This window comes from Myodes glareolus, chromosome 4, assembly GCF_982192425.1.
Source record: "Myodes glareolus chromosome 4, mMyoGla1.1, whole genome shotgun sequence".
NCBI lineage: Eukaryota > Metazoa > Chordata > Mammalia > Rodentia > Cricetidae > Myodes > Myodes glareolus.
This window is the reverse complement of record NC_142029.1, coordinates 14,831,286-14,855,338: the sequence shown is the minus strand read 5'-3', so window position 1 is coordinate 14,855,338 and position 24,053 is coordinate 14,831,286. Positions and strand designations below refer to the sequence as shown.

Sequence of the window (24,053 nt, the reverse complement as noted above, 5' to 3'; positions counted from 1 at the left end):
CGGAAGCCCCCGAAGCGAATCCCAGCGCCCTAGCAACAGAGTCTTTCAGGCTGCCCAGTCCGCTTGCGCGGCTTCGGGTGCGAGCCAATAGCGAGGGGCGCCGGGAGCGAGGCTCGGGGGGCGGGGCTGAGCGCAGCCGCAGCCATTTTGGTGGAAGAGAAACAATAGGACGGAAGCGTCGCGGGACTGGGCTGTGGCCGCAGGTAACGCCCGCCCCACCGGGCCCGTGACCCTGTCTGCCCGGGTCTTTAGGAAGGAGGTTTTCGGTGCTGTTAGCGGACGGGCTTGCTGATCGCTGGGGGCTTGCAGATTGTTTGGAGAAGGGGTTCTCTAGCTGTCATTGTGAAGCGGTCTCCTCCGGTTTGCAGGGGGCATTGTGTCATCTGGTCGTGGGAGATGCTAGTGTCCGCAGTGAGCGGATGGCACTGGAGAGGGTCTGCTGGAACGGGGGAGTAGGAACAACGACAGTATCTTTCTCTGTTTTTGAAGCGGTCACCGGGAGGCAGGATCTTTTGTTTCATTGAGGTCCCCCGGCCGCCACCTCCCAGATCACTGAGGATGGGGTCTCTATCTTTGGATGAAGGGGTCATCCCTGATCCTCAGGTACTGTTACCTGGGCCCGCAGACGTGCAGCCATTTTGGGTATTGAACGTCAGTTGTGCCAGTCACTTCATCTTGGATTGGGGGGCAGGGAGATCTGCGCATCCAACCTTACTTTTTTTTTTAAGACATTAAAACGGATCCGAAGATGCCTTTTTTTATATACTGATGTTTCTGCCACGAGTGGGATATTCTTTCACATTTGATAACAAGGCTGCATCTGTCTTCTGCATTCTTCCTGATGACTTGTCTCGTGTTAGGATTTTAAATCAAGAAAGCTATACTAGCAGAAAAATGAGTGAAAATGTAGGAACTAGTGAAATCTAGTGCTCTTACATGCCAAAGGAAATAGAGCTAGTCATCGCTTGTAAATAAACATTGTTAACAAAATGTTCATAGAGCAAGGACAAAATAATTTCGAATAGTTTTGGGGAAAAGTACTGGAGGGTTCTAGAGGAAGTGGAAAGAGGGTAAGAGGTGGTCAAGGAATGAATATGATCAAAATATGCTGTATACATGTTTGAAATTGTCAAAAAAAATAAGTATTTATCAAAATAGAAAAACCCAAAAGGAAAAAAAATACTGAAAGTTTTTAACATGTCAAAAATGTTGCAGACAAAAGGGTTTTCTCCCGGCATGACATCTTAGGAGAAGGAAAATGCTTATTCACTAAGTTGTTGCCATGGAAAATGTATAATTGCAGGGTTTTGTTTTAATTTCAACCACTGTCACAGATAGAAATATAAAATGAATAGTTACACTTGACATGATTGCCTCTTAAATTGGGGGGGGTGAGTCAAGTTGATTAAACCATTGGCTGTTACTCAGACTGGTTTGCCTTTGCCTACATTCTGATTTTTTTAAGAGTAAAATTCAAGTGTGTAAGTAGACTAGACCTGTTACAATTTTAGAAACCAGTTTATTATATGTAATAGACTTGTGTTGTGTTTTGGAGCTTACTGGGGAGAGACAGATTCTGGTCTATACAACCAAGTATCTGAACACTGGACTATGCCAGAGGGAGTAATCGCTGACTGATGAATCTTAGGCTCCTTTGCTGGGAAGGTCAGGGCCTCCTGTAAGCCCCAGAGATGTCACTGGTATCTAGGCAACAAGGATGGGCTGAAGCGTCTCGGGCCAGCTTGTTAAGGTGAAAATTTTCCACTGTTGGCTCATAAAGAGATGCACTGGGGAAGAATTTACCTTTAAGGGAAGAGTTGTTTGTTTGTTTATTTGAGGCAGGGTCTCTTTACCTAGCCCTGGCTGGCTTGGAACTCACTGTGTAGAGCAGGCTGACCTTGAGTTCATAGATTCACTTTGCCCCTACCCTCCAGTGTGCCAGGGTAAGAGGCGTTTGCCCCACCGTGGGCAAAGGCAATTAGTTTATGTCATGGGATGATTATCTTTTAAACTCACCACGTTTTTTTACAGTAGAAAGCAATTAGAAAATTACTTTAATATTCCCAAATGCTGGAATTAAAGACTTGCACCACCACTGCCCGGCAACGCTTTAGTTTCTTAATTTATATGTGCGTGTTCCATTTTTCTATTGATTTATTTATGAAGCACCTGTGTTGTAGACTTTCTGGTTTTTGTTGATCATTCCTTGTTTGAGACCTTAGGCTGTGGTAAGTAGCTGGATTTGAAGTCACTCTTATTAATCCTCCCTGTGAAGAAGCTGGAAAGAATCACCAAGGTGTATTGAGAAATGAGCTCTGTGCCTAGCAGTGTCGCAGACTTGTAATTCCGGAAAGGACTGTAAGTTCAAGCACAGCCTGGGCGGTATAGGGAGATCTCCATCTTTAAAACCGTTAAAAATCTATTATTATTGTGTGTATATGTGAGGGGGGAGGGAGGGAGTACTTATGGAGGCCAGAGAACAATTCTGGAATTGGTTCTCTTTCTCTTGGTTTACATGGGTTTTGAGGATCGACTTCCAGTTGCCAGGCTTGTGCAGCAAGCACCTTTACCCCCTGAGCCATCTCACTAATGCCCAAGTTTTGTTCTTTTGCCACCAATATGAAACTTAGTTCAGGCTGAAATGGTAGGGATGATTATATGTCCGAAATCCAGTTTCTAGGTCAGAACAGGTAGTAAAATGTGAATTACAATAGAGAAAGCCCTGCCTTGCTATTAAATGCTCACCAAAAATAACTACTGCCGAAGTGATGAGCACCTCAGAAACTTGCTCACAAAAACCCAGAATGCTAACAGCTCCAGTTGCTGTCACTGTCACTGTACTGGGTCTCCGTGGTGCATGCCTCAGTCCTGTTTTCCATTTTGTTCCTGTCAAGTGTCTCCTCCCAATCATCTTACTCTGGGCTGGTGAATGTCAGGCTTCAGGTTTCTTGAATCTGTGTGTCTGGAGATTGCGCTCCAGTGTCTGCTGTCAGAGCTCCTGTGGGTAGTTGAAGTCAGCCAAGGTTTCTTCCTCCTGTTTTCTTCATTCCTTTTTAGGGATGGCTCCAGGGCCTGGTGCATGCTAAACAAGTGTGCTGACCTGAGCTACTTGTCCATTCCCCCCTCCCCACCCCCTTGAGTAAAGAGGCTGCAAATTCCGCTAACTGGTCTTGAACTTGCCGACATTCCTTGAGTTTGCCGACCTCTTGCCTCAGCCTCCCAAGGATCTGGGATTACATGACTGTGCCATCAGGGCCATCTTTTTCTGTCTGCTGTCTGTCATGGAAGGTTTACAAAATTTTTCATTCACTTTTTTTTAATACTTAGAAATTCACAGTTCAGCAAATGAGAAAATGTTTTTATACATTTATACATAGTGTTTTATACATTATACATAGTGTTTATGTATCCATTAATCTTACCACTCATTTAAAATGGTCTAAAGCCAGATATAACACCCCTATAATCTCTATACTTGGGAGACTGAGACAGGAGGATTGCCTTGAGTTCAAGGCCAACCTGTGTTATATAACAAGACTCTATCAGATATAAAGGGACAAGGAAAGGAAGAAAAAGAAATTGTTGACTAAAGCTCGTGTATTGATGGAATAAAATGTGTTATAGACCAGAAAGCAAACCCCCTGGCCTGGTGATTGCATCTTCATTTTGTGGACAGAAACGTCTATCGTTAGTCTGGGCTAGCTCTTACAAGGCAGGGGTTATGAGCGAGCAGACTCTCCCTTCCCACTGCTGACCCTTACAGCACCAGCTCTCTGGGCCATTTCACTCTATCTTAAACCCCTCCATTCATACTAGCTCACAGTACCAGGCCTTGTCTTGAGCTTTGCATTTCTCTTCTAGCTGGGGCTGCTTTGGGGCCAACAGCCTTTCCAATCTATAGCTGCACACACAAAAAAGTGCTGCCCCGTGGGCTGCAGGCACTTGTCTCAGCTCCCTTGGGAAATGCAAAAATATTACATCACCCTTTCCTGCTTCTTTTATAAGAGCAATAGACTGTTGTTTTGCAAGTATAAAGTGAACATTAGATAGCAATGTTTTCTCTAACTGTCCTCCCTACTCACATTTTAAGTTTTATTTTATTTTTCGAAGTAGTTTGCTCAAGACAATAGTTTTCTAACAGAGCTGAACAAAGAACTTTAGTTTTTTGCAACAGGATCTCACTGTGCCACCATGACTGGCCTGGAACTCGAGGCCAGACAGGGTACACGTCGATCTGCCTGCCATGTGCCACCGCACCCAACACTTCAGTTTCTGAGATGGAGTCTCACGTAAGAGATCGGCAGCCTTTTGGTGCTGGAACTACAGGCATGTGCCACTGTACTGCCTACCACTAAGTTCTTCTCTGCCCTAGTCTTGGATCATCTTTACACAGATGTTTGCGCTAAGACTGCAGCGATGTTTACCTTAAATTAATGTAATTCTAAGCCTGCCAGTCTCCATTCTGATGTCCACTTGTTTAGATGCGTTTTAAACTTAGTGCCTTTGTGCTGTGCTATGGTACCTTCTTGCCGTTTCCTAAGTAGGCACTTATCCTGAGTCTCACCCGATTAGAGAGTGCTATTAGAGCTCTTAGGTTTTGGTTTTTGTTGTTGTTGTTTTGTGTTGTTATGTTTCTTTGGGACAGGGTTTCTCCGTGTAGTTTTGGAGCCTGTCCTGAGACTCGCTCTGTAGACCAGGCTGGCCTTGAACTCACAGAGATCCGTCTGCTTCTGTCTCCCCAGTACTGGGCTTAAAGGAGTGCACCATCACCGCCCAGCAAGAGCTCACAGTTTTATCTTATGGTACACACTGGGGATTTGCAGGCTCAGCCTCTGTTCCATTCTAATGCAGGACAATGCCACCAACTCTTGAACTTGTCCACGTGTCCAGTGAGGGAAGGGGCAGGGGGTGGATGTCCTGTACTCCACCAGAGCGTCTTTTTTGTGAGGAGGTTTGCACGGCCATCCTCTAGCTTCCATGTGTAGGCGCAGACACTTGTGTGTACATATGTACACATTTTTTTAACAAAGAAATAAACTTGTATAAAATGTTTTTGATGCTAAAAATGAATGCCCTATGTTGGAGTCCAGAGATGAAGTCTGTACAGGGCTCTTGTGCCTGGTCTCTGTGCCTGCTGCTCTGGGAGGTGCAGTACCTCCGTCTACTGCTCTTAGAGATCCAGGTACCTGTTTTTCTGTAATGAGGCCTGGATGATAAGTGCCTCTTGTCCACACCTGTAAGGACAGTAATCAGTACCTGTCTGAGAGGGCTGTAAGAATGCAGGAGCCGTGTAAACATTAAGTGCTTGATAAACAGGCGTTCACCGTGGTTCATGCCTGTAATCTCAGCCCTCAGGTGGTCAAAGCAGGAGGATGGTGGGGTTTTTTTTTTCTCATGGGTGGGGCGGGGTGGGGGGGTGGTTCAAGACAGGGTTTCTCTGTGTAACAGCCCTGGCTGTCCTGGAACTCACTCTGTAGCCCAGTCTGGCCTTGAACTCACAGAGAGATCCGCTTGCCTCTGCCTCCGGAGCACTAAGACTAAAGGCTCACCACCGCTCAGCAAGAGAATGGTGATTTGAACGCCAGCCTGGGTGATATAGGGAGACTCTTGTTTCAAAAACAAAAAATGGCTGGGAATGTAGCTCTACTAGAAGTGTGCTAATCCCTGAATTGAGTCCCCGGCTTTACCTAACCTGAGTGTGGTAGTGCTCACCTACAATCACAGCATTTAGGAGGTTGACTTAGGAGGCTTAGATAGTCAGAGTCATCCTCAGCTACTTAGCAAGTGCAGGGTCAGTCTGGGCTACGTGAGATCCTGTTTCAAAGAAAGGAAACCCCCCAGTACCTCTCATTGCTGTTAAAGTCATGCCCCATTATTATTGGGCGTTGAGAAGTTGTTTTTGTTTTTCTCTGACCACTCTTGCCTTACATACACTTTAGGGGCTGTGTGTTGGGCCATAATCTTCACTTGCGAATGTGTGGGTCATTTCTCCAGGGCTCCAACATGGAGGGAAGTTCTTAGGCCCAGAGTATGTGCCATGCCACTGTTGGTTGTGGGTGGGTTAAAAGCCTTCAGGAGCTGATAAACAGCCGTCTTTGGTTATGTGTCAGCTTTGGAAATACTCCATCACTGTTTCTCTCTAGGTGCTAAAAGTGACATGTACTCAAAATTGGAGGATGTTTCAAGGAGTTTGAAATATTTATTCCACACATGTGGAGGTCAGAAGACAACTTATGGGGGTCAGTTCTCTCCACTGTGGGTTTCAGGGAGCTGAACCTAGGTAGTCACATTCAGCTGCGAGCACCTTTACCCACTGGACTGTCTTTTATTTATTTTTTTTAAAAGAATTTTTATGTGTATGGGTGCTCTGCCTGCATGTTTATCTGTGCACCACATGCATATATGATGCCTGAGGAAGCCAGAAGAGTGTGTCAATCCCTTGAGACTGGGGTTACAAACAGTTGTAAGCTGACATGGGGGTGCTGGGGATCAAACCAGTTTCTCTAGAAGAACAGCCACTGCTCTTAACTGCTGAACCCTCTCTCCAGCCCCACACTTAACTTCTTACCAGCTCAATTTCAAAATTTTAAATGGACAGTTGGTTGTGACACTAGCTGATACCTTCCTGTTGTCTCCCTCTCTCCCTCCGTTCTTTCCCGCTCCTCTCTTCACCTCCCTCCTCCTCCTTCCTTCTATTTCTCTCTTTTTATATTTTTTCTGAGGTAGGGTTTTACCATGGTAGCTCAGGCTGGCCCACTCACTGTCAGGCTGAACCCTGACTCTAGATCTTCCTGCCTTCACTTTCTGAGAGTCAGGATTAGAGAGGTGTGTGCCACTATACCCTTCCATCTAGTACTTTCTGTAAGTCTTTATAATTTAAACAGTAGAGATTATATAGCTTTTTGTTTTGAAACACTCCCCATCAAAAAAAAACCCAAAAAACAAAAAAACAATTGTACTTAAGTAGGATTGGTGTGAGTTAGATGGTACGCTCAGTGGGGGACCTTTTGCATCCTGAATATCTGGGACAGTAGATAGCCATGACATAGTGTGACCTGGGACAGTAGATAGCCATGACATAGTGTGATCTGTGACAGTAGGTAGCCATGACATAGTGTGATCTGTGACAGTAGGTAGCCATGACATAGTGTGATCTGGGACAGTAGATAGCCATGACATAGTGTGATCTGGGACAGTAGATAGCCATGACATAGTGTGACCTGGGACAGTAGATAGCCATGACATAGTGTGATCTGTGACAGTAGGTAGCCATGACGTAGTGTGATCTGGGACAGTAGATAGCCATGACATAGTGTGACCTGGGACAGTAGGTAGCCATGACATAGTGTGATCTGTGACAGTAGGTAGCCATGACATAGTGTGATCTGGGACAGTAGGTAGCCATGACATAGTGTGATCTGGGACAGTAGGTAGCCATGACATAGTGTGATCTGTGACAGTAGGTAGCCATGACATAATGTGACCTGTGACAGTAGGTAGCCATGACATAGTGTGATCTGGGACAGTAGATAGCCATGACATAGTGTGACCTGGGACAGTAGGTAGCCATGACATAGTGTGATCTGTGACAGTAGGTAGCCATGACATAGTGTGATCTGTGACAGTAGGTAGCCATGACATAGTGTGATCTGGGACAGTAGGTAGCCATGACATAGTGTGATCTGTGACAGTAGGTAGCCATGACATAATGTGACCTGTGACAGTAGGTAGCCATGACGTAGTGTGATCTGTGACAGTAGGTAGCCATGACGTAGTGTGACCTGTGACAGTAGGTAGCCATGACGTGGTGTGACCTGTGACAGTAGGTAGCCATGACGTGGTGTGACCTGTGACAGTAGATAGCCATGACGTGGTGTGACCTGTGACAGTAGATAGCCATGACGTGGTGTGACCTGTGACAGTAGGTAGCCATGACGTGGTGTGACCTGTGACAGTAGGTAGCCATGACGTGGTGTGACCTGTGACAGTAGGTAGCCATGACGTGGTGTGACCTGTGACAGTAGGTAGCCATGACGTAGTGGTGAGTTGAGGAACTCTGTGGAGCACCTATTCTATACTGGTGGGGTTTTCTTGTTGGTTATTTTGTATTCTGAAGATTCAAGAGTAAACCATGAGCCAAAAATGTCTTATATCGGACTGGAGAGATGGCTCAGCAGTTAGAGGGTGCTGAGTGCTTTTTCCACAGGATCCAGGTTTAATTCCCAACAGCACCTCTATAGTGGCTCACAACCCTCTGTAACTCTAGTAACAGAAAATCCAGCACCCTCTTGTGCCTTGTGTGCTTGCACGTGATGCAGACACCCAGCACCCCAACACATGCATACACAAGCAACTCATACATATAAAATTAAAAATTTTTAAATGTTGGACGCTGTGGCACAAACATTTGATCCCAATACTGTGAGGCAGATACAGGCAGATCCCTATGAGTTCAAGACCAGCCTGGTCTGTATAGTGAGTGCTAGGCCAACCCAGACTGTACAGGAAGATCCTGTCTCAAAAAAAAAGATAAAAAATGAAAAATAAATAAATAAATAAAACTTTCTTCATTGAACTTGTTTTCGAGCAGAGGTGACAAAAGGAGACAGGCAATATAAAAACATGGTGTGTTGTGTGGTAATCAGGAAGAGAAAACAAAGCAGGGTGCATGGTGAGTGGGGCTGAGACGGTAGCACTTTAGATAGAGCGGCTCGGGAATGCCGCAGATCACCTGAGCCCACTCACTTTCTGTCTCACTCTCAAGACTCCGGTGTGACTGTGGAAATAGTGGTTAGGAAACTCACAATATGTGACCCTTGTGTAATGAGTTACAAAGTGGATGTTGGTGGCATATATTTCTGACCCAGGCTAAGGTATTCTAAGGATTGTGAGCTCAGAGCTAGCCTAGGCAACATCTTGATGCGCACACACCAGTCTGAAGAAGAGCGCATGCCATTCCTGACAACTTGAGTTCAGTCCCTGGAGTGCACCATTTACTGGAATAGAAGACTGGTTCCCAAAAGTGCCTCCTGACCTCCATGCACACCCTGTACTGTGCCTACATGTTCATGATGAATGAACAGATGAATTACTGAATTAATGTAGTTTTTAAAAGTCTTTAAGGAAAAGGGTTGAGGCTCAGAAATAGGTCCATCCTGGACTACCAGGCAAAATCTTGTCTGAAAAAGAAGGAAGGAAGAAAAGAGAAGAGATTGAACCAGGCATTATCCACTTGACCATACTCCTAGTACTCGGGAGTCTAGGGTTATGAATTAGGCTGGGCTATGTAGTTAGGGTGTCTTAAACAAAAACATAAGTAGAAAAGCTAGGAAGATGACTTAATTTTGACCAAGATAGTAACTAGGCTGACCTTGGCACGTGATGGAGATGCTCAAAGTGAGGCGAGTTTTTACAGATTTATTTTATGTACACGAGTGCTCTATCTGCATGTACAGCTTTTTTGGGGGAGGCCATTTCGAAACAGAGTTTCGCTGTAGCTTTGGAATCTGTCCTGAAACTAGCTCTTGTAGACCAGGCTGGCCTCGAACTCACAGAGATCCACCTGCCTCTGCCTCCCGAGTGCTGGGATTAAAGGTGTGCCACCACTGCCCTGTACACTGCATGTACAGCTTTATGTGGGAAGAGGGCATCAGATTCCACTGTATATCATTGTGAGCCACTGAGCCATCTCTCCAGCCCCAGTAAGGCAATTTTAAGGCTATGATTTGATGAGTTTTTGGCATATTTATCCCAGTCCCATATTCTTGAAGCCACAAGGTAAAACATTATCAACTGTGAAATTTTGGGGACCTCAGTCAAGCCTGGCCTCCGCTTCGGCCTGTCACTGTGCTTTGTGTAGTTATGTACTCCTGCATCAGTGTAGGAGAGCCAGTGGCTGGCCCGCGGTGTAGCTGTGGGTTGTGTAGCTGGTCTGCTGAGCAGATGTAAGTGGTGCCTTCAGGCCTGTTGTGGAGATTTGAGTGGAAAGGGTTGTTTTGTACCTTTAGGCTGTGGTTCCTCACACAATCCCTGATGACTCCCTGACCCTGGGGCTTTCTTGAGGTAGAGTAAGTGGCACCTGTGGGTCCCATTTGTTGTCTCATTAAGTAAATTCTGAACTAGTGAGCTAAGAGCCCAGGGGCTTTAGTCACAGGTGTTTAGCTTACAGCACTGGGGAAAACAACAAACAAAAACCCAGTAAGAACTAAGGCACTGCTTCCACAGATCCTTAAACTGACGATTAATTGATCTTAGGGTGGGCTGTGCAGAGCATTGTCTACCTGCTCTAGGACGGGTCGTATTCTACTTTTACTTGTAGTTTCATGGACAACTGAGAGCCAGTGTGGAAAACTAAGCCAGCTGCTAAGACTGAAGCTGGGGTGCTGTAGATTGTTGTTGTGGTCTCCAGATTGCAAAAGCTTCACAGCAACCATGGCTAATCCAGGGATCCTGAAAAAAATGAATCTTAGTCTTTGGATGTTTATAAACTACTGATAGGCTAGCCACAGTGGCACATGGCTGTAATCACATTTCAGAGGCAGATTGCTGAAAGTTTCAGGTTATATAACAAGACTCTGCTTTATTAGAGAAAAAAATTAGTAACATCCTTCTCAAACTGCATGTGGAACCGAGAGCAGGTGTTTGGGGGCTTTTCTTTCTTCAGAGGTGTCCAGGGAGAAAGTTGATGCTTGCGGAAGTACAAGGGTACTTAGAATAGATGCGCCTTTCTCTTACCTTCTAAAAGTGAGACCTGTTGCACAGTGACATCATTCTTAAATTTATGTTGCAAAGTTAAACATAATCAAAACAAAAGAATTACAGAACAGGGCTGGAGAGATGGCTCAGAGGTTAAGAGCATTGCCCGCTCTTCCAAAGGTCCTGAGTTCAATTCCCAGCAACCACATGGTGCCTCACAACCATCTGTAATGGGGTCTGGTGTCCTCTTCTGGCCTGCAGGCACATACACAGACAGAATGTTGTATACATAATAAATAAAGAAATATTTTTTAAAAAATTATAGAACAAAATTTACCTTAGTTTTTATATAAAAAAAAAAACAAAAAAGCTACTGGTTACTACTCACTTGTTTGGCTGCAACTGGAAAAACAGAAGTCTACTCAAAATCTCATTTTACAGATCAGAAAATGATCCCCAAAGAAGGAAGGGAGCCGAGGGTTAGAGTCTCCCCACGCAGGTGAGTGGCACAGGCTGGCTCCACCCCACCACTGTCTAGAATCAGTTCTCTAATTCCACCTCACAGCTGGGAATTTTCTGTCATCAGACTTGGCTCAGGCAAGAATGAGCCTTATTTTCCCTACGCTATCCTGGGAGCATCACTGTGTATGAACTTCAAGAGAATCTAGCCATTGTGGCACACACCTTTAATCCCAGCACTTGGGAAGCAGAGGCAGGCGGAATTCAAGGCCAGTCTGGTCTATGGAGTGAGGTTTCAGGACAGCCAAAGCTACACAATGAGACTCTGTTGAGAGAGGGGGGCGGGAGGTGACAGAATTGCCGTATTATGTCTAACAACTACTGCACACTTAGACCTAGGAGGAAGTAGAGAGTCTTGTTTGGCCTGCCAGTCTCTGTCCACATCACGGACCACACTGTACAGAGATGGTGTGGAACCACTGGAAATTTTTCATTAGAGTGTAGATGAGAGATACCTGGGAAGATACTCTTCTTAGTTGAATGTATTTAAGAAGTAGTATGCAGTGTATGTGTGTGTGTACACTCATGCCACATTGTATGCATGTGTGTTTGTATGAATACGTATGTGTGTCCAGGTGCAGGTCAGTCTTCAGTCTTATTCCTCAAGAATTGTTCACCTTGGTTTTTCAAGGCAGGGCTTCTGGTCCTGGAGCACTCTGATAAGGCCAGGCTGTCTGACCAATGAACCCCAAGAATCTTCCTGTCTGAGTTTTCCCAGCCTGGGATTACAAGCATGATTCACCACATTCGTTGTTTCTGTCAGTTGTGGATTCTGGGGATTGTACTCAAGTGCTCAGCTTGAATAAGTTACTACTCAAGTCCTTTGCGGAGGCTTTAAAAACTATTATTTTAGTGTGTGTAATATATATTTGTATGATCAGAGATGTGAAGTTCAGAGAATAATTCTGTGGAGTATGTTCTCTCCTTCTGTTACATGGCTTCTTGAGACAAACTCAGGTCTTTAGGCTTGTGTGTTGGGCTTCTGCCGCCAGTGTTGAGCCATCTCTTTTTAGGGAAAAAAAATGGTTTCAAGGGAATTGAAACTCTGTTTAGTTTAGACTGGCCTTGAATTTGTGGCAGTCTGGGGTAGAAAGCCTCCCAACTTGCTTGCTGTCTTGTATTGCTCTTAGAGCAAAGGTAGTCTTATATCTTGACAAAGACTTTGGATTTTGTTTCCAAGGCCTGGACATTGGGGAGCATGTTGTACTTTGTTTAGTAAGTATGGTGCCTGACCCATGTGGTACTGGCAGGCTGATTGTGAGTCATTAGCCTTCCTTTGGTATTGCCTTCTCAGGAAGTCTTTTAGAGCCGGGCGGAGGTGCACACACCTTTAATCCCAGCATTCAGGAGGCCAACCTGGTCTACAGAGCTAGTTCCAGGATAGCCAGAGCAACACAGAGAAACCCTGTCTCGAAAAACTAAAGAGAGAGAGAGAGAGAGAGAGAGAGAGAGAGAGAGAGAGAGAGCCTGGGTGCTGAGGCATACAGAGCCCCATCTTCTGAAGAGACATGGCTTTTTCTGTTGGAACCTTAGAAATGCTAGACCTGAGCAGGAGGGAGGACCTGAGACCTTAGGTCCTAGGGTGGTTGTATTGGGACATCCAGCAGTCTAGGGTTCACTTGGGAGCTTTAGCCCTGAATGGACACTAGCTTCGGGTGTTTCCTAACCTTCCCTTATTAATTTGTAAGAGTTTGTCTCATGCAAAGTATCATGAGAGCCAAGTAAGAAGTCCATTAGCAAGCCTGCATGATAGGTGCTTTACCCGTGGTGAAGAGCAGCCGGCACATTGGCAGCAGGCTCTTCCTCTTCACTCCTCTTTCCAGGGGAAATCCTGAAACGGAGGTAGTTCTCACCAGTAAGATCCCCAGCAGTCACTGAAAGGTGGTGCAGTGGAGCCAAGTGAGGCTGCCTGTATCTGATGCTACAGTTGGGAAACCCAGCCAGCTTGACCTGAGTACACACGGTGTGTGCCCAATCAGATCTAAGGACCAGGCTGTGTGGACCAGGAGTGGACCAGGATGAGAGAGACCTGACAGCCCCAGGAGCACAACTTTAGTTTAAAGGTGTGCCTCAGCTTTTGGTGATCAGGATGGAACTGATAAAAATAGTTGGTGACCTAGAACACTCTGTGTCTTTTTAAATGGAGTTAGCCAGCTTCAATCAGTTGTTTTTAGATACAGACGTTAATCATTAAAACGGGTTCAGAGCTCCATTGCTAATAAGGTTAATGGGGCTTGGCTTTGGCTTTTGGCAAGGGGCAGTATTTGTGGACATCCTGAAGGAGTGGTTATTATTAAACAATGCGTAAGTTGGTTTTCCCTGTATTGAAATCTATTTTATAAAAATATAATTAGCAAAGTACCTAAGGTACCATTTACTTTTAAGTGTGACAACCTTAATTAGAAAATGGTAAGGTTTTATCTGAATACTGTGTTGGAAATTGTGCTTTTACGCCATCGTGGCTTTGTGTTTTGCTTGTTGTAGTGGCTTTTTAATGCTTTGGTGGTTTAGGGGCCCCTGGAGCTCATTCTTTACCCGCCAGTATCTGCCCCGCCCCTACTCTCCCGCCCTCTTCCAATGTTTGTCTCTTCTGGAAGGAGGCGGGCAGGGGTAGGCAGTGTGGGCGGAGCCCTGTGTGAGCTCAGGCTGTTTGTCTTCCTGCTGAGAAGGCCAAGGACTGACTGAAAGGCTGTTCTCAGGCTACTTCCAAACCTCATGTCATCATTGTGTTTGCTTCCGCCAGAGTGTCCTGGCCTGTACAAACCTAGGAGCAGAGAACAAACAGACAGACGTACCAAGGACAGACAGTAAACGGAGGACGCGCTGGCCGCTGGACCCCGCTGCCTCCCCTTTTTCCCTGCTGCCTGTGTCCGGAGGATGAGCCCAGCCTTCAGGACCATGGACGTGGAGCCCCGTACCAAGGGCGTCCTGCTGGAGCCCTTTGTCCACCAGGTTGGGGGGCACTCGTGCGTTCTCCGATTCAACGAGACAACCTTGTGCAAGCCCCTGGTTCCGAGGGAGCATCAGTTCTACGAGACCCTCCCAGCTGAGATGCGCAAATTCACTCCTCAGTACAAAGGTGAGCCCCCGGCTGCTAGCGGGGTCGCCAGGCTGCTAAGATGTAAGGACTTGGGCAGTGAAGGCCCTGGCAGCAGTCCTGGGAGCCCCCACCCCCTTCCGTTTACCCTTTTGTTTTCCCTTCTCCTTCTCCTCTTGGCCCTCAGCCCAGCACCTCACACCCTCAGTTCTCAAGCCCTGGTAAGATTGCTCAATTGTTTTGTTTTCTGGATTTGCTTTGAGTTTATTTTTGGTGGAAGTATAGTTATTTTTCATGTTCAGGTGTCTCCTGCTCAAGGTAACCCATAGTCCCCGTGTGGGGACAATTCTGGAAGACTTTAGGAGGATTTTACCCAGAATTCTTGCTGCCTGCTTTTTGTCCTCCAGGAAACCAGAAGCCCTGGTGATTAGGTAGGCTGGGAGCAGGGTTGAGTCAGATGGAATGCAGGAGTGGGAGGATTGTGCTGATTAGCTCAAGTCCTTTGCTATTACGGAATGTCCCCAGAATTGCTGTGTGAAGGCAACCCTTTGATTCACATGTAGTGACTTTTTCTTCTCTTTTTATTATGATGTACTTCAAGGGAACATCAATCACCAGCATAGTGTGTTCTTTCCTGGGGAGGAGGGGGAGCCTTTTATAAATCAGAAGAGAACTTATTAAGAAATAATTTTAAATATGTATTACCAGATATAAAAAAAAGCTAGAACAATTTAGATTCTCCTGTTCTTTAAAGACAGGATGGAGTGGGTTTCCTCTCTACTTGGAAATGCATGTGGCGGGACTGGGGGCGTTGGGGACCCTCACTTGGTCCTTTTCTGTTATTTTTTTCAGGACAAAGCCAAAGTTCCCTTGTTAGCTGGCCCCGTTTTTATCCCCTTGGTCCTTCCTTATGCCCACAGGGAAGTGTGGTCCCCTGATACCCCCCCTCGGCTCCTCTGCGCCCAGAGCTGGGGGCCACCTCAGAAGTGTCGTCTCTCTCTGAGCATGCATTTTCCCTGCAGCAAGCAAGCGGGCGGGCAGCAAGGACTGAGCAGATTGAGTGATCGTGGGGCAGAGAGGCCTAGAGGAAAGGTGTTCAGCCACTCGGCTGTAAGGCGCTCGTCGGCACCGCTGAAATGCTCCCACCTGGCAGCCCCTTCCTCAGAGACTGTCTAATTACACATGGCAGGTCCTAGAGACTCAAAAGGGAGAGCTGCTTTCAAGGCTACCATGTGTCTGTGTTCCTGCCCCCTCATCTGCTGGTGTTCATTTTGTTCTTTTGTGACACAAAACGACAAAAACCAATAAAAGCATAACTGAGAAGGACAGAAGGCTTGGCTCACCCACCCTTGCAGGGTGCTAGAGAAGCCTTGGCCAGGGTGTCTGTGTTGTGTGGTTTGTTTGCTGCTCTCCTTTGCTTTGCTCACGCAGTCGTCCCTCCCCTTCAGCGCACTCACCTGAAGGCGCACCTGTGTGTCCCCTGCTCTCGGGCTCTGCTTTAAAGCAAGCCTCCAGGCCGTCGGAGTTTCTGTGGAGGACATAAATTTCTTATAAGATACATAGAGTGATGTTTTTGTGTCTCTCTCAGGATTAGAAGAGTTACATAAAAATTAATAAACATTTTTAATGATGGAAAAATGTGTCTTGTAATTCTTTGGCCCTTGCCTTCCCATGTTGAGTGCATTAGAGAGGAAGTCTCTCGGCCATGTTTGCTCCCTAATTGCTTGTCTTGTGTGGTGTCACTTTTTTCTAGCTGTTTTGATATTTGTTAGGTTTGCAGATGAGTGTGGGGCCTCTGGCAACATAGAGACTAAGGAACAGGGTAAGAAACAAAACAAATGTTACAATCATGTTATCTAGAATGCTTTTTTCTGTGGAAATAAAAGTCCCTTCTGCTCCTCCCCCCCTTTCAGGTGTGGTTTCCGTGCGCTTTGAGGAAGACGAAGACAGAAACTTGTGTTTAATAGCATATCCACTAAAGGGGGACCATGGAGCTGTGGACATTGTAGACAATTCAGACTGTGAGCCAAAGAGTAAGCTGCTAAGATGGACAAACAAAAAGCATCATGTCCTAGAAACAGAAAAGAGTCCCAAGGAATGGGTGCGCCAGCACCGGAAAGAGGAGAAGATGAAGAGGTGGGTAAAACTGAGAGGATGTGTGTTGGGGCCTTGGTTGGAGTCTGGTTCCATGCAGCTAGGAGCTCATAGTGGACCTGTGTGTAGAAAATTCACTGCTGGTCCCACATGCCTGCTGTCTCTGATTGGCTCTGGGTTAGGTCATGCCATTTTGCATAAATAGCTGAATGGCAGCTGTAAAAGAGATTGACTCATTCCCTCCACAGTTACTTTGTGCGAGGCCACAGGCAGACTGGAGCCATTGCTTTACCTTAGGCTGCTTGCTGATGGTGGGGACAAAGGGATCAGTTAACCTGTGCTAACGTGAGGACCTGTGTGGACAGGACAGGTTGGCAGAACTTATAAAAATAGTGTAAAGTGTGTGTGATGTGGTCAGGTAGATGAACTGATCCCAGTGAGGTTTCACTTCGCGTCTCCCTGGTCTTGGAATCAGGAGACAGCATAACCAGAGGCTATTGCCTGGAAACGGGGAATAAAGACTGTCTGCCTCATAAGCTGCGGGGGGGGGGGGGTGCACGGGGGTGGAGGCTATTGTTACATCTTGCTATAGAATAGCAAATTAAAAACTTAAAAATTTTAATCAACTTTCATATTTAATTTTGATAATACATTATGATTTATTGAATCCTTATTCTTTATAGTCATAAGTTAGAAGAAGAATTTGAGTTGCTAAAGAAATCTGAAGTCCTATACTACAGTGTAGAAAAAAAAGGAAATATAAGTTCCCAGCTTAAACACTATAACCCTTGGAGCATGAAATGTCATCAACAACAGTTACAGAGAATGAAGGAGAATGCAAAGCATCGAAACCAGTACAGTATCCTTTGTCATAAGGTTTTCTTACCTTGGGGGAAATGAAGAGAAGCGCGAGGAGGGCTCGAAGAGAGAACTGGGGAATTGGTTGTTGTACAATAGCAGGTCTCTGTGTACTTCCACTGGACTAGAGCCGGGATTACAGGTGTCTGCCACTACACCTGCCTGATGTGTTCTATTTTGGGGTGTGGCTGTGTATTCTTCCGCACACGCACCACAGCATATGTGAGGTCAGATGACAACTTCCAGGAGTCCATTCTCTCCTTCCACCAAGAGGTTCCAAAAATTGAACTCACTGAGCTGTCTGATGGGCCTGTTTGGTTTTATGTTAGCTGTGATTAATTTCCACATTAGAGTTGTGCCCAAGATAATCCTGAGTCAATGGGTTCTGCCACCTCCCTTGTGAATAGAAGCTGCCTCAGAGTCTAAAGAAAGGAGCACAACAGGTCCCTGAGAACCTTGTGAAGAAGCCATCTTGTACCACATGGGCTTTAGCCTAGGTATTTCAGTCCCCGTTCACCAGTCTGCCGTACAAACCACTAAACTATCATTCCCTGGCCTCAGATTGTGTTTGTTTTGTGCAGTTCTGGGAGTCTAATCCAGGGTTAGATTTGGCAAGGACTGGGGACACAATGTGTATAGAGATCTGAGAGCAGTTTGCGTGAGTCTGTTCTTTCCCTCATGTGACCCACTTAACAGCCTCGCTGCCCACGCCCAGGGTCTCTTTGGTTTTGTTTTTTTTTAATTTTATGAATTGAAATTCCTGAGAATTTTCTTAACCTTTACTAGGAAAGAAGTGTTAAAAATTGAGTTCCTAAGTGCTTATCACTCAGAATTGGATGTTAACCTACTTGAATCGATCTCTTGCATATACCCAGTGCCCCACAACTGACATTTTTAAAGTTCTTTTATTTTTTGAGATTATAATTACATCATTTCCCCCTTCCCCTTCTTCCCTCCAAACCCTCCCATATCCTCCTCTTTGCTATCTTTCAGATTATTGGCCTGTGTTTTTCATTAATTGTTTTGTTACAAAAATGCATGTATATACATATATTCCTAAATATAACCTGCTCGGTGTGTATAATTTTACTTGTATGTATAGTTTCAGGACTGGCCATTTGGGATTGGACAACAGTTGGTGTGCGCTTTCCTGGAGAAGACTGTTTCTTTCCCTTCCAGCATCCCTCAGTCGCCTGTGCATCTTTGTGTAGCACTGAGGCCTTGTGAGCTTTACCCTGTTCTCTTTACAGTGTCTAGTGTTGTTCTCCTTGTTCGGCTCATGTTTGGCAGTGATGTTGGTGAAACTTGATAGGTGTGGCTTTTGACACTGCCGGGAGACACAGTCTCACATCAAATTCCCTAATCTTCTGACTCTTAGGGTCTTCAGCCCCCTGTTCTGCAATGTTACCTGAGACTTAGGGGCCGGTGTTGTTTTGTAGTTGTATCCATTGGAACTGGGCACCACAACTCTGCATTTTGACTGTTGTAGCTTTCAAAGAGAAGCTCCCTAAGGTCTATCTATGGTTATCAGGCTAGACCCTGGAGACAGGTGGAAACTGACTTTTTTTAGGTACAGGGCCTTGTGCAGGCTAAACAAACCTTACCACTGAGTTAATTTAGGTCACCTATTCTTGCTTAAACAGTTTTTCCCCCTGAATTTGATTCTGAAGCAAGTCTGATATACATGATTTTATCTGATCATATGTGTGTGTGTGTGTGTGTGTGTGTGTGTGTGTGTGTGTGTGTGTATGTATCATATATCCATAAAAGGTAAACATATGTTAGCATGAGGACCAGTTTGAGTCCCAGCATCCATATAACAACAGCTGGACTGTAATCCCAGTAGTGGGAGGGAGAGACAGGAAGATCCCTGGAGCTCATTAGCCAGCCATGCTAGCTGAATCATTAAGTACCATGTCTCAAAAAAGAAATGTGCAAAGTGATTGAGGTAGACAAGCGTGTCAGTAACTTCTGCTCTTCACATATGTACATACATGCATGAGCATGTACAGACACAGCCACAAAGATATTTTTTAAGTTAAGGATATTTTAACATTAATACTATTTTACTTTTCAAAAATAGTAATTCTTTTATATAAAATAAGTATTTTGCTGGATATGCTTGTCAGCACGTCTTTAATCCCAGCATTTGAGGTGAGGAGGGAAGGCAGAGGCAGGTGGATCTCTGAGTTCAAGACCAGCTTAGTTTACAGACAGAGTTCCAGGACAGCCAGGGTTGCATAGAGAAACCCTGTCTCAAAAGAAAAAAAAAGAAAGAAAAGAAAAGAAAAAAGGAAAGAAGAAAGAAAAATGCCTGTTTCATGTTCTTATTTCCCAGATTGTGTCAATAAATGTGTTTTTATTGTTGGTCTGTTTGAGGAAAGATCTGTGTAAAGTTCATGGGTGGTGTTGGATTGAAGTGCTGGAGACTTAACACTTTATACCATTTTTTTCTTCTTGGAGATTTCCTGTCAGAATAAACAAGGATCAGTGATAGGGAGATGTCTCATGTGGTTAGAGACAGGGCTTTGTCTGCAAGCATGAAATCCCAACACCCACAGAAGATCTGAGCACGACCGCTCAGGTCTGTAGCCCTATTGATGTGGGGCAGAGACAGGAAGACCCCTGGAACTTCCTCACCAGTTGGGCTAGCCAGTTAGTGAGCTCCAGGTTCAGTGAAGAAACTTGTCTCAAGATATAAGGTTTGGGAAGTGATAGAGCAAGGTACCGGACATCTGGATTTCTTTTGCACTGATACATGCATGTGCATATTAGAAAGGCATGGAGTTTTCCATGGTCTGGATTTTACTTAGTACATCCCTGTGGTATCTTGTACATATGACCCACTCCTCTCTTTCCAATAGGCTGATATCTGGATCTAAAGATTTGATCAGATGCAGGTTCAGTTCTAGGGCTACAAGCACGAATCCTTGAAAGATGGTATTGTCCGTTGGAACCATGATGTTTAGCTTTATTTTTCAGTCATTGTTTTTGAGCCACCTTTTTCATTAGATGGCTTCCTAATTTTGTTGGTCATCGACTGGAATTTTACAAAGAATAATCTTGAAGTGCAGTTGGGAAGAGATTAAATGCTCATTTTTCTTTATTTACCAGATGTTTGGAATAACTTATCATTCATAACATGGGTGTCTCGAGGCTGGTCCCACGAGTGGCTGTGGCAAGTCACCTGAGGCTTCACGGTCCCTTGGCTGGTGGGAGACAAACAGCACCATGCAGAGAGAGCTTGTGTAGAGTTTATTTAGTGGGTATTGGGAATGGCATAAGAGTAAGGGGTTATTATGGAGGGAGGGGAGAAGGGGGTGAGGAGGCAGGAGGCAGGAGCTTCACTAGCCCCAGAAGGTGTGTGTGTGTGGAGGGGGGGATTGGGAGTAGGCAGGGCTTATCTCTTAAAGGGACAGGGTACCCAGGTGACTGGCCAGGCCAGCAGATTACAACATTCCCGCCTTTCTCTTATAATAAAAAGGTGGGAAGTTAGTCATGGCAGGTTAAGGGGATTGGGATGGCAGGTCCTCAAGACTATTTCCTGCTTATTTGTGGGTGTCGAAATCTTTCTTGGAAGACCTGAGAAAACTGGGTGCTGGTCACATCCTGGAGTGGTTGGTTAGCTTTGCTCCTGTCCAGGATTGTGGATGGAACTGTCTGGTGGCTCTTGGACCTGGCAAGTTGTTGGTAGAGCAGAGGACAAAGTTAAATTCAGGAAGAAAAAATTTTTTAGGACCAGGGAATTGAGAGGGCTGTATCCAACCTGTTTAAAGTGGGTCCTTCAATTCAGCTCCGTGGAACTCAAAAGAATTCTTTGACTTTGTGAAAACATAAGTTTTAGACATATACATTGTATAAACAGCAGCATATTTATGTCAAAATGACTGTAACAGATGTTTTTGCACAATGAAAAGTATCTTTAGAAAATGACCAAAGAGAATTTACAATCCTGATCTGCCAGAGTTGGATTAGTAGCAAGTTCCAGGATAGCCAGGACTGCTAGACAGAGAAATCCTATCTCACAGAACCAAATGAACGAATGAATGAATGAATGAATGAATGAATGAAATAATGAATGAAGCCCGAGCTGGAAAGAGCTCACATTGCTGTTGGAGACCACTAAATCAGTTCCCAGCATCTGCTGTGGGAATTCATTCTGCCAATAACTTTGGGTACCAGCCTTAAGATGTGGCTTCTTGCCTGCAGATGTGATCTCTTAAAAGGAGAAAGAGAAGTCCTATACTCTCTTGGGCTGTGAAGGCCAGAGCCAGGCTGTATGAAGCAGCGTGTGGCTGGCTCTCAGCTTCCTCGATCCCATGAGTCTGTTCTCACCAGCACCCCTCAATAAATCGATATATATATTTGTGGTTCTCACTACAAGCATCCAACTCATAACAGCCTGTAACTCCAGCTCTGGGAATCTGAAGCAGTCACCCTCTCTTGGTGTGTGCTCACGTGCACAGACCAGTATAGATGCACAGTTACACAGACATGGTATGTGTATCTCTGGCTGGGAGCCCTAGGCCTGTGTTGAGTTCAGATACTGTCATTTATGCTAGTTTCCTGGCAGTTCAAGGGGATCTCTGAGGTCTCTCCTCAGCTCTGAGCTCCCTCTGTGGAAGACAGCATAGCCAATGAATGGGGTGTCCTGTGGACTGAGACTTCTTTAGTCATTACGTGCAAACACTTCCCTTTTGAGGTATTGTCCTTAACTGCTCAGAATTTATCTTACTGGAGAACCTAACTTCCCGTTATGAGGTACCTTGTGTCCTGGACCTCAAGATGGGCACACGTCAGCATGGCGACGATGCTTCGGAGGAGAAAGCCGCCAACCAGATTCGAAAATGTCAGCAAAGCACATCTGCGGTCATTGGTGTGCGTGTGTGTGGCATGCAGGTGAGGAGCATGCACATACTAATGAAGACTACAGGGTGTCCAATGGCTGTCCCCAAAGAGCTCAAATTTGGGGTCTTTCTCCTTTGGAAATTTAAAACTCCTCGCAGTCAGTTTTTCCTACTTTCCCATAATAAATACATCCAGTCTGCTTTATTTAAAACAACAGCAACAGATCCAGTAGGGCTATATCTCATGTGATAGAGTTTGCACCTAACACACCCAGTACCAAAACCAAAACAAAGCAGATTTCAGTGAGCTGAAGATATGGTAGAGTTTCTTGCATACACAAGGCCCTGGATTTGATCTCCAGAACAGACATGCACACACACAAATTATATATATATATTTTTTAAATCCAAGTTTGATCTTACCTGAGTCTGTTGCTTTCTGGTTAAAAAAGAAAGTGGGTATACCTAGTTGAGCTCTCTGAGGCTAGTCTGGCTGTCCGAGTCCATATGAATATATCCATATACTAGGATACAAAACTAAGCCACTCTGTTGATGTAGTTACAGAATAGAGTAGACTAGATCCTAGGTGATGGCATAGTCTGGGTGGGCGCTGGTCAGACAGGCGCTCCTGTGTGACTGATGCACTCAGGCTACAAGGTCTCCTCACCCTCCTTCACAAATGATGAGGTCTTGAAAAGCCTTTTGACCCTGACTTGCTGATCTCTTCCCACAGGTGTACCAGGCAGGCACTGGGCAGCTCATGTTCATGAACAAGTACCATGGGCGGAAGCTTTCCGTGCAGGGCTTCAAGGAGGCACTTTTCCAGTTCTTCCACAATGGGCGGTACCTGCGCCGAGAGCTTCTGGGCCCTGTGCTCAAGAAGCTAACTGAGCTCAAGGCTGTGTTGGAGCGACAGGAATCCTACCGCTTCTATTCAAGTTCCCTACTGGTCATTTATGATGGCAAAGAGTGGCCAGAAGTGACCCTGGACTCAGATGCTGAGGACTTGGAAGACCTCTCTGAAGAGTCGGCTGACGAGTCTGCTGGTGCCTATGCCTACAAACCCATTGGTGCCAGTTCAGTGGACGTGCGCATGATCGACTTTGCACACACCACCTGCAGGCTGTATGGCGAGGACAGTGTGGTGCATGAGGGCCAGGATGCTGGCTATATCTTTGGGCTCCAGAGCCTGATAGACATTGTTACAGAGATAAGTGAGGAAAGTGGGGAGTGAGCTTGTTGACTGTTTCAGTACCTGAGAGACTCTCTGTGCCCCCCTACAGCTGTGCTGTCGGGGAGGAGGCCAGTATGGCCAGGTGGTGGCCTCTGCAGCCTGGAGCTGATAGACAGTGGCCTCTGTGAACCCCAGCCTGAGCCAGCCCCAGCCGTGCTCAGAGTCTTTATTTATTTTAACTATTTCTTCAACATTCCACATTTGATGATGCAGATACCTCTTTCTTCCCTGAGTGTAAATGTTCTAATACAGATCTTTTTGTTTATTGTATATAGTGATGCTGTCATTCTTTCTAAGCATGCAGACTCCCAACCTGTAGAAGCCTCCATGTGCTGTGACCTCCCAGTCCGTGTTCCCACTCTGTAGGTTACATTGAAGCCATCACAATGGTTTGGCTTTATCCAGAGTCCCAGTTCAGCACCTTGCAGTCGTCGAAAAAAGATATTCCCTACGCTTACTTAGCCAGGTCTCCGTGGTTTACGCTGGCTGGATCTCTACCATCCTTACGTAGAAGTACAGTGGGCATAAGTTTCTCACAGCCCTACACAGCTTAAGGAGAAGTTGGACAACAGGCCCTCCAATCCTTGGGTTCTTGATTTCTCCTAGGTGTTGGTAGCAAGTAACTAATTGGCTAGACATAGTAATCTCCAATATCCTGGACCTGGACCGCATGCAGGGATCTCAAGGAGGCATTGGTCTGTGGTCTCTCCGGAGCCGTGAGCCCAGGTAGGGGGCGTGCAGGTAGCTTTGAGCAGGGTGCTTTGGGCT

At 45.6% G+C, this 24,053-nt stretch overlaps 1 protein-coding gene across 2 annotated transcripts; it reads left to right on the top strand.

The window, feature by feature from the left end:
• Positions 1 to 49: 49 nt before the first annotated feature.
• Positions 50 to 23,555, top strand: Ip6k2 (inositol hexakisphosphate kinase 2). 2 transcript variants are annotated; one of them, XM_048422999.2, is made up of 6 exons: positions 50 to 203; positions 13,958 to 14,293; positions 16,165 to 16,387; positions 17,029 to 17,204; positions 21,927 to 22,102; positions 22,785 to 23,555. In XM_048422999.2, exons 2-6 carry the CDS (start codon positions 14,092 to 14,094, stop codon positions 23,283 to 23,285), a joined length of 1,278 nt encoding a protein of 425 aa, XP_048278956.1. In that variant the 5' UTR covers positions 50 to 203; positions 13,958 to 14,091; the 3' UTR covers positions 23,286 to 23,555. The 2 variants fall into 2 exon arrangements, with proteins under 2 accessions (XP_048278956.1, XP_087761363.1); XM_087905237.1 differs by lacking the exon at positions 50 to 203 and adding an exon at positions 11,153 to 11,194.
• Positions 23,556 to 24,053: the final 498 nt, after the last annotated feature.

Coding starts and splice junctions, on each gene's coding strand:
- Ip6k2 (XM_048422999.2), top strand. CDS start 14,092: ATGAGCCCAGCCTTCAGGACCATGGACGTGGAGCCCCGTACCAAGGGC. Junction 17,205..21,926: donor AAAGCATCGAAACCAGTACA/GTATCCTTTGTC, acceptor TTAACTGCTCAG/AATTTATCTTACTGGAGAAC. Junction 22,103..22,784: donor TGCGTGTGTGTGGCATGCAG/GTGAGGAGCATG, acceptor CTCTTCCCACAG/GTGTACCAGGCAGGCACTGG.